The 19309-nt window shown below is 40.8% G+C and overlaps 1 protein-coding gene and 2 pseudogenes across 1 annotated transcript in view; 1 reads left to right on the top strand and 2 right to left on the bottom strand.

Moving 5' to 3' along the window:
* The window catches only part of LOC150068178 (olfactory receptor 7E178-like), a 921-nt gene extending 610 nt beyond the window's left edge, over nucleotides 1–311 (bottom strand). Inside the window, exon 1 of the mRNA XM_090348825.1 lies at nucleotides 1–311. This exon is cut by the window's left edge and continues 610 nt beyond it. Coding sequence (XP_090204951.1) covers nucleotides 1–224 — 224 coding nt within the window. The 5' untranslated portion in view covers nucleotides 225–311.
* A 3567-nt stretch (nucleotides 312–3878) lies between these two features.
* LOC150068177 (calbindin pseudogene) lies at nucleotides 3879–11960 on the top strand (annotated as a pseudogene).
* A 3502-nt stretch (nucleotides 11961–15462) lies between these two features.
* Nucleotides 15463–18350, bottom strand: LOC150068176 (olfactory receptor 7E24-like; annotated as a pseudogene).
* Nucleotides 18351–19309: the final 959 nt, after the last annotated feature.

The raw sequence follows: 19309 nt of genomic DNA, 5'->3' as shown, positions 1-19309 counted from the left end.
CCAAAAATCAGAAAAACAGACATCTGCGTGAGGCAGCCTGCAAAGGAGATGGCTCTGCTGTGAGTCTGGATGTCCACCAGCATCTTGGGGACAGTGGTGGAGGTGAAGCAGATGTCAGACCAAGACAGAATGGAGAGGAAGAAGTACATGGGAGTGTGGAGGTGGGGGTCAGTGGTGACGGCCAGGATGATGAGCAGATTTCTGAGCACGGTGATCAGATACATGGACAGGAACAGCCCAAACAGTGTGGGTTGTAGCTCAGGGTCATCTGAGAGTCCCAAGAGATAAAATTCTGAGATGCGAGTTTCATTCTTCAGCCTAATGTTTATTAGACACCTTGATGAATAATGAAAGCAATAATTAATGAAGAACTCAGAATTCTTCAATCATTTTGAATTTAAGTATTCATTGTTCATGACTATATCCCATCGATCATATTGTTAGTTGTCACAACCCCAATCATCCTTGATTTCTTCTCTTTCATTTACTCCATTTTATGTATTCATTCTAAACTATGGTAGAATATTACAATATTCTTTTTCTTTACCAGTGCTGGCCCTTGAACTCAGAGCATGAGTACTGTCCTTGGCTTTCTCAAGGCTAGAGTTCTACCACTTGAGCCACAGCACCACTTCTATCTTTTCCTAAGTATGTGGTACTGAGGACTCCAATCCTGATCTTCATGCATGCTATGGAATCACTCTACCACTAGACCAAACTCCTGGCCCTTTACTGACTCTTCTTTTAAAAAAATCCATAAGCTGAAAGTGGTGGCTCATGCCTGCAATCCTAGCTACTCAGGAGGCTGAGATCTGAGGATTACGGTTCAAAGAAAGCCCTGGCACTAAAGAATGTGAGACACTTATCTCCGATTAATCACTAGAAAGTGGGAAGTGGCACTGTGGCTCCAGGGGAAAGACAATAGCCTTGAACTGAAGAGCTCAGGGACAGCACCCAGGCCCAGGGGTATGGTGGTAGTCTTGAGCTGAAGATCCCAGAAAGAGTGCCCAGACCCAGAGTTCAAGCCCCATGACAAAAAAAAGGTAATCCAGAGCAATCACCTTTTGAGGAAATTTCTTTTTATCCAACCTATAAAGTCATACAAGCTTTATTTTAACATAAGGAAATAGTAAAGTAGTGAGTAGTGAATGAGAAAAAATTCTAGACATATGGTATTTACAAAGGCTTTGTAAAATATAGAGGCCTGACTGTTCTAAATCTAATTTGACATAGTTCAATATTAGAAAATAAAAATCTCCCTGGAGATTTATCATTGCTGGATTTTCTAATTTCTATTTTGGTTTTCTTTCTGGTGTGTATGTGTGTGTGTGTGTGTGTGTGTGTGTGCGTTTGTGTGTGTGTGTGTGTGTGTGTGTGCATGTGTGCATGCATACATGCATACATGCATGCCAGTCCTAGGAACTGAAATCTAGACCTGGGCAATATCGCTGAGTTTTTCATGCCCAAGGGTATCATTCCTCCACTTGAGTCACAAATTGACTTTTTGTGAGATCAGAGTCTCACAGATATTGCTGCTCAGGCTGGCTTTGAATCTCTATCCTCAGAACGCAGTCTTCTGGGTAGCTAACATAACATGTGAACCACCAGCACTGGGAGTAAAAATATAGTTTTTTGGCCAGTCCTGGGCTTGAACTCAGGGCCTGAGCACTGTCCTTGGACTTTCTCAAGGCTAGAGCTCTACCACTTGAGCCTGAGCACCACTTCCGGCTATTTTCTATGTATGTGGTACCGAGGAATCGAACCTGGGTCTTCATGCACGCTAGGCAAACACTTTAACCACTAGGCCAAACTCCCGGCCCCAAAATATAGATTTTTTTTACTTTTTATTGTTGGTATAATGTATAGAGGGGTTACAGTTACATTTGTCAGGTAGTAGTTGCATTACTTCTCACACATTGATTTCCCTGCTCATGTTTTTGTCCCCGATTCCCTCCCCTACCCCTTCCCAATTATCTTGTTTTCTCCCCTTCCCTTTAGTATTTCAAATAAACAAATAAACATATATATAATATACTAGGTAAGAAAGTCAGATACAGTAACAATGTGAGATTAACCATAAAGGCCAGAAAAAAAGGTAAGAGAAATAACATAGTACATTAAGAACAACAATCACACAAGATAATCCTCTTCTTTCCATTTTTTAACTCTTTGCATTTGTCTAATAAATCAAGACCTGATAGGTGCCTCTCTGTGTGTTAATTCCAGGATTTTAGAAATATATACCTTAGCAAGTCTTTCCAGGGACGTGGACAATGGTAGTCTATACCTAGTGGCTGTATTCCTTCTGTTCTGCCATCTATCTGGCCTATTGCCTTCTCTACAGTAAATTCAAAGTGATGGTCCTTTCTTCCAAGAAAACAAATCAATATCTTCTTCCTAGTTATAAGAAACGTTTAGGCTTCCATTGGCTGATTTCTAAGATCTTTGCAAAAGCATCCTTTCCAAAATTGCATATTCTGTGTCAAAAAATGACAGAAAGAGAGATTCAGGAGTCCCTTTTTCTGTTTTTTTTTCACCATTTTTACACAACCTATCTAAGAACGGTGTGTTCAGCCCTATTCTATAGCATAACTTTGCAGACTACACCACAACCAAAACACCGAAATAGACCTTAACTCAGATCTTAACTCTTAAGTGTGTAACCTTCCCCCAAAGAAGATATAACCTTTACATTTCCCATTACTTATCATCAAAATGGTGAAATACTTACAATTGTCCCAATCTCTAGTTAAGGATACAAGGCTGTGTTTCCCCCAAAGAAAGGGCACCTCTCAGTCACCAGGAAAGTTAGAGAAAGCATGCTGGCATGGTCAGTGCGGTGGTGCTCTCTACTTACTGGGTAGAGCTGCTTCTCTCTTGGGTCATGACTATCAAGTACAGATCAAAAGGTCCCCCCAAGCCTGCAGTCTAATACAATCTGCCTATTCCTCATAATCCATTATGAATATGGAGACACAGGAGAAATTCCAGAGTCAGGACATGGGCTTGGACATATTTATGGAGATGTCTGATAATGGTCTCTCCTATGGTCTTGGACTCTCAATTCACAGAGCTCACACAATTACACAAATTGGTCCAAAGCATCCAAATCTCAGTGGACTCAGCAACATAGGCTCTTCCTAAGCAAAGCTTGTCCATTCTGTGCATACGTGACAGGACCACATGAAAGGCCAATGGTAGAACATGCAGCAATGCAATTCCATGTTGTAAACCCTCTGAACACTTCCGGGATAATTTAGCCAAAGAAATGTCTTGAATATCGGTACCTTGAATGGGGAGCTAGCAGGAAGGGATGGAACAAAAGAAAAAAAGGGCAGCAAGTGAGTATAGTAATAATACTCAATATTTACACATGAAAACATGAGGTGTGGATATTAAGGTGTCTATTATAAATGAGTAGGTGGTATATAAGAAGTGATTGTTTTCCTTGATGTACTATGTCCCTTGGTTATTTCATATTGTTACAGTATTTCACCTTGTTATCTGATATATTGTATATATGCTTATTTGGCTATTTGAAATAGGATAGGGAAAGGGAGAAAACAAGATGAGGGGCAGGGGTAGAGGGAAGGAAATAGACCAAAACATGAGAAAGGGTATCAATGTTTTTGAAGTAATTCACCTTCTATCTGGTGAATATAATGTAATGCTTCTACTAATTACAATAAAAATATGTGGAAAAATGAGTAGGTGAGGTCAGTGGAAGGAGTAACTTGGATTAAAATTTATTGCCCATCTACACAGATGTGTTAAGTTGAGACCTTCACCATGACCTTCTCACATGGAAACACTTATACACACACATACACACACACACACTCACACACACACACACACACACACACTACTGTTGTGCAATGGCAAAACCTCCCTTGCCATAACCCCTCATCACAACCTCACAGGTTTTCAGCATCTGACTCTACTTTGATGCTGACAGAAGTGTTTTCCTGGACAGAAAACAACTACACAACTTGATCCAGGAGTTCTTGCAGGAACTGAAGAAGGCTGGAGTGGAATTATTACCTGAGGACAAAGCTTTTCTGAATGGCTGTGGAGGTGAAAACTTGTGTGGATCAATATGATAAAACAGGAATTGTGGAGTGGGTTCATGTGTTACCCACAGAAGAGAATTTCGTTGCTCTTCCAGTGTCAGCAACTGAAGTCCTATGAGAAATTAATGAAGACTTGGATTCTTCATAGAAACTGATGAGATGAAGAGCTTTCCAAAGAACCTGCTACAAAAAGCAAACAGTTGCTGACACAGAACTAGCTGAGTACACAGAGCTAATGCTAGAACTGGTTCAAATGATGATGGGAAGTTAGAACTGACTGACATGGCCAGGTTTCTACCATTATAAGAGGATTTTCTTAAATTTCAGGGAGTCAAAATATGTGTGAGACAGCTCAACAAGGCTTTTGACTTCTATAACCAATTCTCTAAGCAGGATCACAATGAATACACAGATGAAAATGAACTGGAGGCTTTACTGAAAGATCTCTGTGATAAGAATAAACAGAATCTGTATATTAATAATATTGAAACATTCAAGAAGGTCATAATGGGTCAGGAGTTTGGCCTAGTGGTAGAGTGCTTGCCTGGCATTCATGAAGACCTAGATTCGATTCCACGGTACCACATACATAGAAAAACCTGGAAGTGGTGCTGTGGTTCAAGTGGTAGAGCTCTAGCCTTGAGAAAGTCCAAGGACTGTGCTCAAGCCTGTCAGAGACCAAGGAGTTAAACGGAACAAAGCAAAGACCCTCTAGCCTTGAGCAAATCGCATCTGGTTGAGTCATCTGCACAAAATACTTCTCGGAATAACCGCAGGTTGTTGCTTGGGTTAGCACAACGGCCAATAGAACAGCCTGACCCACCCCTAACCTTGAGATTTCCCATTCTTGTTATTGCAAAAACTCTCCATCCCTCCCCCTATACTCCCTTTCTTACACTCAGGGTATATAAACCCTGCTTTACTTTTAATAACTGAGACCTTGACGCGACTCAGATTGTCTCTGTCTTTCTTTATGCGCCTCGTCTCCTTCCTCTCTTTCCCCCATTGGTTTTCTTCTTTTAGGAGGTGCCTCCTCGGGCCTCATGAATAGCTGAACCCGCGGGACTGGAGAAGTGGCGCCCAACGTGGGGCTCGAGGCACGGTGACCTACCGGACGGCGTGGAGAGCAGGGGACCCCGATTATATTAAGGTAGAGACGCCCACACCACATCGCTCGTGAACCGTGGGAGAGTCTTGAGGTAAGTTCTGCCGTCCCATCAACCATGGGCAAAGCGTTATCAAAAGAGGTTTTATTTATAAAAGAAATGAAAGAATCACTTAGGGAGAGAGGAATAAGAGTTAAAAAGAAAGATTTGGTAAAATTCTTTTGTTTTGTTGAAAGAAAAATATGTCACTAAAACCTTATAAAAATATTTATCCTATTATTCCTAAGACTTCTCCTAATAATGGCAGGCTCAACCCCCGCTCTGAGGTGGAGCTAGAGGAGGAGGCAGCGCATTATGAGGAAGAAAGATATGGCCCTTTTCCTCTTCCCCAAGTTTCTGCAGCTACACAGACTCCAGAGATAAGGGCCCTTCACTGGCCCACCCCTCCCCCCTATCCAGACACCTCTCTCCCGTCAGCCCCACCACAGGAAATGGTGAGATCATTCTCTGTTCCTCCAGAGGTGCAAGGTCTCCTTAAATCCAAAGACTCTCTCTTGAAACAAGTGACAGAATTAAAAAATGTGCTTCATTTAAAAAGAGAGTTAAGGGACCTCACTTTGCAAATTCATGATTTACAAATGGATCTTGTTGGGGAAGCCGTGACTACCCCCCATGGCTCGGGTAACAAGCCCGCTAAAACACCCTTGGCCTCAAAGAGCCGCAATAGTAGGCTCAGATCCGGGGCGCAAACTGTTTCCCTCTCCTTCCCCGTAATTACTCGCTCTAACACTCAACCTCGGGAACAAGAGAGGGAGGGAGGAGAAGCGGGAGAGGAGGAGGCGGACACTACCAGAAGGCAGGAGGAGGGACAAAACCTAGATTCCTCTGCCTCCGAGGAGGAAGGGGGTGATCAGGAGGAGGCAAGGAGAGATTCTCAAATTACATATAGGAGATTGACGTTTAAACAAATTAAAGAACTACATTCGGCTGTTAAGAATTATGGAATTAACGCCCCTTTTACTTTAACAGTACTGGAGTGCCTCGGGGGTGAGGGACATTTATTGCCTCTTGAGTGGCACAAGATTGTACAGTCTGTTTTAACCAGGAGTCAATATCTAACCTGGAAAGCTGAATTTATAGATAAGGCAGAAAATCAAGCTATTACCAATAAAAAACATACACAAATGGCTTCATGGTCTTCTGATAAAATTTCAGGGAGGGGCAAATTTGCCTCGGAGGAAAAACAACAAAAACTCCCTGCAGGAATATTAACCCAGACTGCTCAGGCTGCCCTGGCCGCCTGGAGAGCCGTGCCTGCTGCAGGAGCGGTTACTACCCCTCTTTCCAGGGTAGTACAAGGCAATAATGAACCATATTCTCAATTCGTTGCCAGACTGTTAGAAGCAGCTGAAAGAATATTAGGTGAGGTAGATACAGATGATATTATAGTTAGACAGTTGGCCATAGAAAATGCTAATGCAGCCTGTAAAGCTGCTTTAAGAGGTAAAACAAAGACCCTAGATTTAAATGGTATGATTAAAATTTGCAATGATGTGGATTCCTTTGAACATAAAATGTCTAAATCTATTAATTTGGCCATTGGAGCCATACTCCAAAACCAGACTCCACCTTCAGGAAAACTAGGACGAATATCTAGCCCTAAAAACTGTTTTAAATGTGGACAAATTGGACATTTTGCTAGAGAATGCCCTGGAACTATTAAACAACCCAACGTTCCTGGGACGATTCCCCTCCCCCTTCCCCCTGGCCTTTGTCCTAAATGCAAAAGAGGCCGTCACTGGGCTAGAGAGTGCTGGTCCAAGACCGATATAAATGGCCAGCCTTTATCTGCAGTCTCGGGAAACGGGCTATGGGCCCCAGTAGGGGGCCCTACCTACCCACCACAACAACCAATGACCCCTCCCGCCCAAAATCTGCCTCTGATGCAAACATGGCTGACTCAGACTTGTTCCGAGCCATTGCAGGCAGCGCAGGACTGGACCTCTGTTCCTCCACCACCAGAATTATAACTCCAGAGGAAGGAACAGTTGTTATAAACTCTGGAAGGTTCGGGCCTCCCCTGCCAGGAATGTTTTTTCTTATTATAGGCCGAGCTTCAAGCTCACTGCAAGGACTCTGTGACAATTCCCCCTTTCCTTTTATGCACTGGGTTCCAGGGTAGCTTTGATACTCACATGCTCAGCGACAGACTTATTCAATTCCTTAATACTACTCCTTTCGTTTTTCTAAAAAATACCTTGATAAAGCCCATCCCCAATACTTTGAGCATCTTTATTGATGGTTCAAAAAATGGAAAAGCTTCATATGTTATTAATAATGTTTCCCACTTTGTAAACACTTCCTTTAAATCTGCTCAGTTAGTAGAATTATTTGCTGCGTTTTGTGTTTTTCGGTTATTAAAGACCCACCCTTTTAATCTGTTTTCGGATAGCCATTATGTTGTTAGAGCTTTACAAGTTTTAGAAATGGTTCCGGTTATTCAGCCTACTACACCTACTTTTCAATTATTTTTTGAATTGGAAAAACTTATTAGACAACGTTCGTACCCTTTCTTTGTAGAACATATTCGTGCTCATTCTTGCCTACCTGGGCCACTAACCCGGGGCAATGAATTAACTGATTTGGCAACCCAAATGGTTACCTTATCTCAAACAGTTAATCCGGTGACCCTTGCACAAGAGGCCCATGCTGTTCACCACCTTAATGCTCATACCCTGCGCTTAAAATTTAAAATTACTAGAGAACAGGCAAGACAAATTGTTAAAAACTGCAAAATTGCCTAACCCTACTCCCTGAACCCCATGTAGGCGTAAACCCTAGAGGGCTCATACCTGGACAACTTTGGCAAATGGATGTTACTCATATCCCCTCCTTTAGAAGGTTAAAATATGTACATGTTACCATTGATACCTTTAGCGGATTTATTTGTGCCTCTGCTCATTTAGGGGAGGCCACAAAAGATGTTATAAACCATCTCCTATATGTTTTTTCTGTCATGGGACAACCCCAAACTATAAAGACAATGGGCCCGGATATACCAGTCAAAAGTTCAAACAATTTTGCTCCCAAATGAGCATAAAACATATTACTGGAATCCCCTACAACCCCCAAGGACAAGGAATAGTGGAAAGGGCTCATCAGACTTTAAAAAACACCCTCATTAAACTTGCCTCACAAGAAACATTATATTCCCTTAAAGGAAACTATAAGACATTGCTATTACATGCTCTCTTTGTTTTAAACTTTTTAACCCTTGACGCTAATGGCAAATCTGCCGCAGAACGCCTTTGGCATCCGACCACACAAACAGACTACGCCCAGGCCCTATGGAAAGACCCACTGACGGGAATATGGAATGGCCCTGACCCAGTCATTATCTGGGGAAAAGAATCAACTTGCATTTATAATTCTAAAGAAGGGGGAGCTAGATGGTTGCCTGAAAGATTAATAAAACCATATAATAAACAATAAAGCCATATAACTAATTCCAGGGTGGCACCTGAGAACAAAAATATTTTTCTTTTACAGGTCAACAACCATGATGATGAGGCCTTCCCCGTCATCACTCCGCATGATGCTATTGACGGTGATGCTCTCTGGCAGAAGCTGTCCTCCAAAATCGACGAGGATTAGACTTACTTTTTCTACAGCAAGGAGGCTTATGCGCGGCTTTAAAGGAAAAATGCTGCGTATATGTAGATAGAACAGGACTTGTTAAGAATAGCTTAGAAAAAATTACAGCTAGCCTAGAAAAGCGAAAAAGAGAAAGGGAAAAACAAGAATCTTGGTATCAAAATTGGTTCTCCACATCTCCCTGGCTATCAACTCTTTTACCCTCCCTCTTGGGCCCCCTTGTGGGACTTCTCCTCCTAATTTCTTTTGGCCCTTGGGCTTTTCAGCGCCTTACGCGATTTATAAAAAATCAAATTGATTCTGCCTTTTCCAAAAACTCAATCTCGGTGCATTATCATCGCTTAGAGGCTCAGGATGACCCTGTAGGGTCCGAAACAAGCACTCCCGAAAGAGGGCTCCAGTTTCATACACTTCTTGGCTGATAAACCCCAAGCGGCTAGAGAGCATCCAATGACGGGATTATTATGGAGCTTACCCTGGGTGGCACAACATACAGAGGCCCTCGAGGCCGGCTCAACAAGGCATGTTGCCAGGAGTAAGGGTCCCTCCATATAGCCTAAGACAGGGTGTTCTCTCCACCTATAAAGACCTTGTTCTTTAAAGGAAAGGGGGAATTGTCAGAGACCAAGGAGTTAAACGGAACAAAGCAAAGACCTTCTAGCCTTGAGCAAATCGCATCTGGTTGAGTCATCTGCACAAAATACTTCTCGGAATAACCGCAGGTTGTTGCTTGGGTTAGCACAACGGCCAAAAGAACAGCCTGACCCACCCCTAACCTTGAGATTTCCCGTTCTTGTTATCGCAAAAACTCTCCATCCCCCCCCCCTATACTCCCTTTCTTACACTCAGGGTATATAAACCCTGCTTTACTTTTAATAACTGAGACCTTGACGCGACTCAAATTGTCTCTGTCTTTCTTTATGCGCCTGGTCTCCTTCCTCTCTTTCCCCCATTGGTTTTCTTCTTTTAGGAGGTGCCTCCTCGGGCCTCATGAATAGCTGAACCCGCAGGACGGGAGAAAGCCCTGAGTTAAAGCCTGGGATTGGCAAAAAATGGCTTTGTCAAGAAGCTGTATCAGACTAACTCTTGTTCTCTCTTCTGAAAACAACTAGGGCTGATGACCACAACCACAAGCTAGGAATACATTGTACCTAAAAAAATAATGTTCACTGTAGAGGAGTATGCTGTATTTTCTTCTATATCTGTAAATTTCACTGCATATAGATAATCATCCAAGATGTGTGGCATATTTTTTTCTACTTGTTTCAATGTTGGGGTTTTTTGTGAGTCATGGGGCTTGAGTTCAGGGCCTAAGCACTGTCCTTGGACTTTTCTCAAGGCTAGAGCTCTACCACTTGAGCCACAGCACCGCTTCCAGACTTTTTCTATGTATATGGTACCGAGTAATCAAACCTGGGTCTTCCTGTATGCTAGGCAAGCACTCTACCACTAGGCCAAACTCCCGGCCATTTCTATGCTGTTTTTACTGTACAGCTTTTGTAACTATATAATTGGAAAAGGGAGATTTTGTGCTAAAATTAAGCGGTATTCCATATTTGTGTGTATGTGTGTGTGTATAGTTACTTACATATACTTGTTTTCATATGTATATATATGTATATACAAATATACTTATTTCCATGTATACAGTTGGAAATTAATATTTTTCCAAGTAATTCATCAGAATTAATTTCTAAAAGTCTAACTTCTGATGTGTAAATGCACATTTGTCACTGAATGAGACAATAATCATGACAAATCCATCATTCTTAGGCAATCCTCTGACGGTTCCATAAACTATTTCTAAGCTACATTCCCAGCTATTAAGAGAAATGACCTTTTATATCTAAAATATCACAGTATCAATACATCAATAAAGAATCATTTGTAGCTTTTTCAGGAATTAGCTTTTTTTTCAGGCATTAGCAGGAACCCTAGATAGTTTACTAATCATTTGATATCAAATGGTTGCCTCAAGATGATTTGGTATCAAGGGATGGCAACAGCAGAGGAGCCAAAAAAATCTGTCTGACTTGACACTGACATTTCTGACATATCTACTGTCAGCAAGCATGATGTTTTTTTCATTTTCTAAACCATTTCATAGGTGTCAAATTATAATAATTCTTGTAAACTGCTGTCTTATGTCATGTCTTGTATGTCATCTCCAATTAAATTTATGATGGAAAAGATCCTAGTGTCTGGTTTTCACAGTTTCTGGACTTTCTTTCTGTGTAGAACTGTTCATTTCCACCATGGTTGTCTGCAACCTCTGAAAACATTTCTTTCTAGTTCATAGCAACTATACTTTTTGCCAGTCCTAAGACTTGAACTCAGGGCATAGGCACAGTCTCTGAGCTGCTTTTGCTCAAGGCTAGCACTCTACCACGTGAGCCACAGCAACACTTCTGGCTTTTTCTGAATAGTTTGTTGGAGGTAAGAGTCTCATGGACCTTCCTGCCTGGGCTGGCTTTGAACCGTGATCCTGAGGTCTCAGCCTCCTGAGTAGCTAGGATTACAGCCGCCAGAACCTGACTAACAATCCTATTTTTTACTATATAACTAAATTTGAATGCAAGATTCAGAGCATCCTGGTGACTGAATGTTCTATCACCAGTACTTTAGTGGATTCTCTATTTCACACTGAGATCGGCATGCAAGATAGCTCTATTTCTATCTTATCTTACCAAAGATTCCCAAACCTCCATTGGCCCACATCTAAGTAACAGTTCCTCTAGCTCCAAAGGGAGCTAAAATATCTATCCTGGTTGTAGTTGAGTTGTAATGGTTGATGGCTCTAAGTCCTTTGATTGAGAAGCAGGGAACAATGACAGAAATGTCTGTGAACTGTATCATTACTGCCAGAGTTAATGATGAATATTCCATTTTTATTATTATAAAAAATAAGAAAAAATGTGAAAAGTTTCACGAGAGACCTCTGAAGGCTCTAGGGACCCCACAGACAGGAAGGGAGTCCCCAGTCCTTGTCAGTATGCCTCCACCACAAACTACAGCTGGTTACCTTTTCCTGAAGGCGTCGGAATGGTGGATGGAGTTAGTCAAATGGCAGAGGGCCTCCAGCTTGGAGATCAAGGGACCAGGGGAACGGGAGGAAGAGAGAGATTAGAGAGAAGGACACTGCCTTGTCCTGGTCTACCATATCTCAGAACTCAGCAGCCACAACTTCAAATAGGACAAGATTTAGCTTTGTTTTGTTTAATTCTATTTTATTGTCAGGGTGATGTATAGAGGGGTTGCAGCTACATGCACAAGGTAGTGGGTAAATTACTTGTCAAACATTGTTACCTCTTCCCATGTTTTCTCCCACTTTCACTCCCCCTACACCCTCTCAAGTTGTAAAGTTCATTTCCAGAATATTGTCTATGAATATTGCCATTACACTAGTTCACAAAGGATGACTATCCTTTGTCTCATCATCTTCTCTTTCCCTTTCCTTTCCCTGATTCAAACAAACAAATAAACGTATATAAAATATACCAGGTAACAAAGTCAGATACAGAAACAGCAGGGGAGAAACTATAAGGAGGGGGTAAAAAGAAAGAAAATAAATAACTTCATATAGTACATTAAAAACAACCACAAACATAAACCTCATGTTTCCCTATCCTAGAGTTTACTTAGTCTCATCCCATATGGCCATATGCAAACAGCTTTTGAGCTACTGTGATCCTCTGCTAGGAAAATCCCTTACATATATACTAATTATTACAAATGACGGAAGCCATGGAGTCTATTTCTGTGGATCTAGCTTACTTCACTTACTATGATTTTTTCCCAAGTCTTTCTATTTCCTTACAAATGGGGTGCTGTCATTCTTTCTGATGGCAGCAAAAAATTCCATTGTGCATAAATACCGTTCATTTGCTGAGGGACATCTGGGTTGGTTCCATATCTTTGCTATGGTAAATAGTGCTGCAATGAACATTTTGTGCTGGTAGCATTGGTATGCCCTTGCTTAAGGACATTTGTGCCAATGCCCAGGAGTTAGATTGCTGGGTTATAGGGGAGACCTATGTTTAGTCTTTTGAGAAACTGCCATAATGCTTTCCATAGTGGTTAAACGAGTTTGCACTCCCACCAACAGTGTAGTAGTGATCCCTCCTGGCCACATTCCCTCCAGAATCTGTTGTTAGTAGATTTCTTGATCATGGCCATTCTGACTGGAGTGAGGTGGAATCTTAGAGTTGTTTTGATTTGCATTTCTTTTATGACCAGAGATGTTGAGCATTTTTTCATGTGTCTATAGGCGATTTTTATTTCTTCTTCAGAGAAGACTCTCTTTAAGTCTTTAGCCCACCTTTTAATGGGATGGTTGTTTCTTTGAGATTCAATTTTTTGAACTGTAGATATATTTAATTTTTTAAATAAATATTTTTATTATTTATTCATTCATTCTTATGTATTTTTTTTTGCTAGTCGTGGGCTTGAGCTCAAGGCATGAGCACTGTCCTTGGACTTTCTCAAGTTTAGAGCCATACCACTTGAATCTCAGCACCATTTCTGGCTTTTTTCTATGTATGTGGTACCGACGAATCGAACCCGGGTCTTCATGCATGCTAGACAAGCACTCTACCACTAGGCCAAACTCCCAGCCCCTGTAGATACATTTTAGATATGAGTCCCATCTCTGTTGTATGGCTAGTGAAGATCTTCTCCCATTCTGTGAGCTTTCTATTTAACTTACTAGCTATGTCCTTGGCCATACAGAAGTTTAATTCAGTGTGATTTGTCCGAACTTTCTTTAAGTTGTTTTGATTCTGGGTCTTTATGAAGAAAGTTTCCACCTCTGCTAAGGGGCCCTAGAGTTTCTCCTATCCTTCTTGTAAAATTTTCAGGGTATCTGCTTATACCACAAGGTCTTTGATCTATGTGGAAATAATTCTGGTGTAGGGTTACATATAAGGATCTAACTTTAGTTTCCTACAAGTGTCTAACCAATTCTGCTAGCGCCATTTGTTGAAGAGGCTGTCTTTTTTCCATTCTATTTTTTTTGGTTCCGTTATTGAAGAGCATGTGGCTATAAGCCTGTGGATTAATTTCGGGGTAGTTCTATTCCACTGGTCCTCCCTCAGGCTTGTTCTTGTGCCAGTACAAAGCAGGTTTTTATTGCTATAGCTCTGTAATAAAGTCTGAAGTTTTGTATTGATATTCTCCCAATGCTATTCTTTCTACTAAGGATTGTTTTTGCTAATCTAGATCTTTTATTATTCCATATGAATTTGTGATTGCTTCCTCTCCTTCATTAAAGAATGACATTGGGATACCGGTGGCATTGCATTTTATTTGTAGACAGCCTTTGGCAGGGTTGTCATCTTGTGACCTTCACATGGCATCCTCTGGTGCCATCCATTTATATCATCCTTAGTGGCATTTGTACGGATCTTTGTAACTTATTTTTGTGCTTGATTTCTTTTAAACTCTTTTTCTGAACATAAGTTTACAAACAACTCAACAGAAAATGACTCCATCCCTGGGGTTTTATATTTTATTATTTTGTTGGTGGTGGTGGTCATGAGTCTTAAACTCTGGGCCTGGGCACTGTCCCTGAGCTCTTCAGCTCAAGATTAGTGCTCCACCACTTAAGCCACAGCACCACTTCCATGGCATTTTATAATCTAGAGGCCTAGATGAAATCACAGCCCTGAAGGCATGGAGAAGAAGATCCTACACATGTTTTCCAACTTGTGTTTATTTACCTTGATGCCAGACTGCAGATGCAGAGTTAGAGGGCAGAGCAGGCTCTTTCAAGGACAGGGGAGGAGACTGGTGATGCATCCCGGTGCCATCCAGGTAACAAGAAGCCACAGAAACTGAAGATCCATTTATACACCTGCCTGACACTGCAGGCTCAGTCTCCAGCTAGATTCACAGCTCTGTGAATGCTGCAGAAATGTCCCCTGTGGCTCTGATGCTGCTTCTCCTCCAGCTTCTGCTCTGTGTCAGTTCCTCTGAAGATGACAGATAGTTTGATCCAGACAAATGTTGGCACAAACCAAGGGAGATATAGTAGATTGCTGGCTCTCCCCATCCCCACCTCTACCCCTTTATACTTTGGAATTCGGATGAGACAAGAATGACTCTTCCCTGAATCAACAAGGCCCTCCTGTAAGTGATTTCATGGTTTCTTTTTATCATTTTCTATTTGGTTATCAATAAGAGGACAGGAGAGTTTGGATGTTCTCTGGATCTTCTTACACTGGTTTTTACCACAACAGCTCTCCTTTTATTTCAGGTTTTTCTGATAACATGTTTTCCTCCCAAGAGGCAGACAGCTTTCTGTCTTGTCCTCCATTCCACTCTCCTTCCCAAGACTGTCCCAGCATTCGAGGTGTATTATATATAGCCTTCTGTATTGACTGCTGGGATATTTTCTTCTTTTTTTTGCCAGTCCCAGGCTTGAGCTCAGGGCCTGAGCATTATCCTTGGGTTTTTCCTCAAGGCTAGAGCTCTACCACTTGAGCCTCAGCACCACTTCCGGCTTTTTTCTATGTATGTGGTACCGAGGAATCGAACCCGGGTCTTCGTGCATGCTAGGCAAGCACTTTAACCACTAGGCCAAACTCCCGGCCCTGCTGGGATATTTTCCCACCTGCATAGGAATTACTTTTCTAGAGTCTTCCACTGCAGAGTTTCCTTATGGTGGCTTTAATATCTTTGTTCCTCAGGCTGTAGATGAAGGGGTTCAACATAGGGTGACCACAGTGTACATCACCGACGTCACTTTCCTCTCTTTGAAAGAATGGAATACAACTGACTCCAGATATATACCAACAGCTGTTCCATAAAATAGACAGACGACCGACAGGTGAGCCCCACATGTAGAGAAAGCTTTGGACTTCCCCCCAGATGATGTGATTTGCAAAATAGAGGATATTATCTTACAGTAAGAAAGTAGGATTCCTGAAATGGGTAGAAAGCCAAACAGGGCAGCAACCAAATAGGTGAGTAGGCTTTTGGCGAAAGTGTCAGAACAGTCCAGATGAAGGATCTGTGCAGGCTCACAACAGAAGCCTGAAATTTCTACTTGTTTGATGTAAGTAAACTGGATCACGAACAAATTATGCAACTGGCAGTCCAAGAGACTAACACAAAATGAGGCCAGAACCAGAAAGATACAGAACCGAGGGTTCATGAGGACAGAGTAATATAAGGGGTGACAGATGGCCACGTACCTGTCGTAGGCCATCACTGTCAGAAGCATGTCATCCATGCAGCCAAAAATGATAACAAGACACATCTGTGTATAATAAGATCTATTATACAAAAAATTGATAAATCAAGAAGTTGGTTCTTTGAAAGAGTCAACAAAATTGACAGACCCTTGGCAAGATTAATCAAAAAAAGGAAAGGGGAGACTCAAATAAACAAGATTAAAGACCCCACGGGAACAATCACAACTGATTCCCAAGAAATCCAGTCCATAATGAATAGGTACTACCAGGGCCTATATTCAAAGAAACAAGAAAAACTAATAGAAATGAATGACTTCTTAAATAAATATAGGCTACCCACACTGAACAACGATGAGGTAACCAAATTGAACAGACCAATTTCTTACAATGAAATTGTGGAAGCAATCAGGGAAATGCCAACCCAAAAAAGCCCAGGTCTAGATGGTTTCACTGCGGAATTCTACAAGACATTTAAAGATGAAATAACACCTATACTTTTGAAGCTCTTCCGAGAAATAGAAACAGAAGGAGCAACACCAAACTCATTTTATGAAGCTAATATTACGCTCATCCCCAAACCAGGGAAAGACCCAACAAAAAAAGAAAACTACAGACCTATCTCTCTAATGAACACAGATGCAAACTCCTCAATAAAATATTAGCCAACAGAATCCAGAAACAAATTTAAAAAATCATACACTATGATCAAGTGGGCTTCACCCCACAGATGCACGGCTGGTTTAACATTCGCAAATCAATCAATGTAATACATCATATCAATAGAGCTAAGGATAAGAATCATATGATAATTTCTCTGGATGAGGAGAAGACATTTGACAAAATACAACATCCATTCATGTTGAAAGCTCTAGAAAAAATAGGAATAAGAGGTACATTCCTCAAAATAGTGAAAGCCATATAAGAAAAACCTACAGCCAGTATTATACTAAATGGTGAAAAACTGGAACCATTCACCTTAAAATCAGGAACTAGACAGGGATGCACACTCTCTCCACTTCTCTTCAATATAGTGCTGGAACCCTTAGCCAGAGCAATAAGACAAGAAAAGGACATCAAAGGGATCCACATAGGGAAAGAAGAAATTAAACTATCCTTATTCGCAGATGACATGATCCTCTACTTGAGTGACTCAACAAACTCCACTCTCAAACTACTAGAATTAATAAACCACTTTAGCAAAGTGGCAGGATACAAAATCAACTTTCAGAAGTCAGTAGCCTTCTTGTACACCAACAATACACAAACAGAAGGCCAAATCAAGAAAACGATCCCATTCGCAATAGCCCTCAAAAGAATAAAATACTTAGGAATATACTTAACCAAAGAAGTAAAGGAATTATTCAATGAAAATTATAAAAGCCTAATGAAAGAAATTAAAGAGGACACTAGGAAATGGAAAGACATCCCATGCTCATGGCTAGGGAGAATCAACATAGTGAAAATGGCTATACTGCCAAAACTAATATACAAATTCAATGGAATCCCCATCAAAATAACAAAGACATTCTTTATGGAAATTGAAGATATAATCCAAAGATTCATATGGAACAAGAAAAGACCTAGAATAGCCAAAACAATTCTAGGCAAAAAGAGCAAAGCTGGTGGTATTACAATACCAGACTTCAAACTCTACTATAGAGCCATAGTAACAAAAACTTCTTGGTACTGGCACAAAAACAGACCAGAAGATCAGTGGAACAGAATAGAAAACCCAGAAATAGAACCATATACCTATAGGCAACTTGTATTTGACAAAGGAGCCAAAGATATACAATGGAACAAACACAGTCTATTCAATCATTGGTGCTAGCAAAACTTGGCAGCCACATGCAGAAAACTAAAAATTGACCCTAGCCTTTAGCCATGCACAAGCATTAAATCAAAGTTTATCAAAGACTTCTACGTCAGACTGGAATCCGTGAAATTGCTACATGATAATGTAGGAGAGATACTGGAACTCATAGGCACAGGCAACAGATTCCTGAACAGAATCCCAGGGTCACAACAGAATGGAAAGAGACTCGATAGATGGGACTACCTAAAAATAAAAAGTTTCTGTACAGATAAAAACATTGTTTCAAAAGTAGAGAGACAGCCAACCAACTGGGAAAAGATTTTCACCAACAATATATCTGAAAAATGCTTAATATCCAATATCTACAGGGAACTCAAGAAACTAATCCCCAAGCCTGGATAGATTGTGAATATAATCCTAGTTACTCAGAAGGCTGAGATGTGAGGATCATCATTTGAAACCATGATTATCCTATCTCCAATTAATTACTTACAAGCAGGAGAGCCATGGCTCAAGTGGTAGAGTGCTATCCCTGAACGACAAAACTCAGCAAACAATGCCCAGGCCCTGAATTCAAGTCTTAGGAACAACACAAAAAAGAAAAAGAGATGGGGGGGGAGGAATAAATATCCACCAAAGGATTTGAGCTCTGCTCTAGGCACAGTTTGTATATGACATTTGCATCTTTCATTTCTGTATTTATTTTAAAAGCCCACCTTCTTTCATACCCATTTACATTTTAGCAAATACATTCAAGAAAATATGGCTGTGTCAAGTATACATGCCTTTGACATTACTTAGTACCAGTACAACAGAAGCTTTTCTGTTTTGCACACTGAAAGGGCAGTCACTATTTAAGACTTTCTTTACTCCAGTTTAATAAACTATATTGTCAGTCTATTCCCTCATCTAATCCTTCATCATTGGCTGAATGTCATTGGCATTTTGGTAATGCCAATATCTAATTTTCATATCTAATTTTCATACATAGTTTTATTCATTTCATCTCTTCTTTGTTTTTTTCTTCCCTTCGGTTAGTTTGGAAATATGTTTATTAATCTTCTGTATATTTTCCAATGGCCAACTTTGGGTGTCCTCCTTTGTATTATTCTTTTTGCAACCTTTTTAAATTAATTTTCACTCTGAACTTTATTACTTCAATCTACTTCTCAATTTGAAGATATGGTTGTGCTCATGCTTGTTTCAGGGATTAAGATGAGTCTTTACCTGTTGATTTGAAATATTTCTATTTTTTAATGTAAGCACACAGCTGTAAATATTTCTCTTTCCTGTATTCCAATAGTCCTAGTGTTTTCTTTGGTTCTATGATTTTTTTGGTGCTTGAACTCAGCCTGGGCCCAGTCCATGAGCTCTTCAGCTTAAGGCTACCCACCTACCCTTGAGCCAATCCCCACTTTCCATTTTCTAGAGGTTAATGGGAGATAAGAGTCTCAGGTCCTTTTGTGC

Source organism: Megascapheus bottae, chromosome 1 (assembly GCF_031878675.1).
Source record: "Megascapheus bottae isolate mThoBot1 chromosome 1, mThoBot2.hap1, whole genome shotgun sequence".
Classification (NCBI taxonomy): domain Eukaryota; kingdom Metazoa; phylum Chordata; class Mammalia; order Rodentia; family Geomyidae; genus Megascapheus; species Megascapheus bottae.
This window is presented reverse-complemented; position numbering and strand designations above follow the sequence as displayed.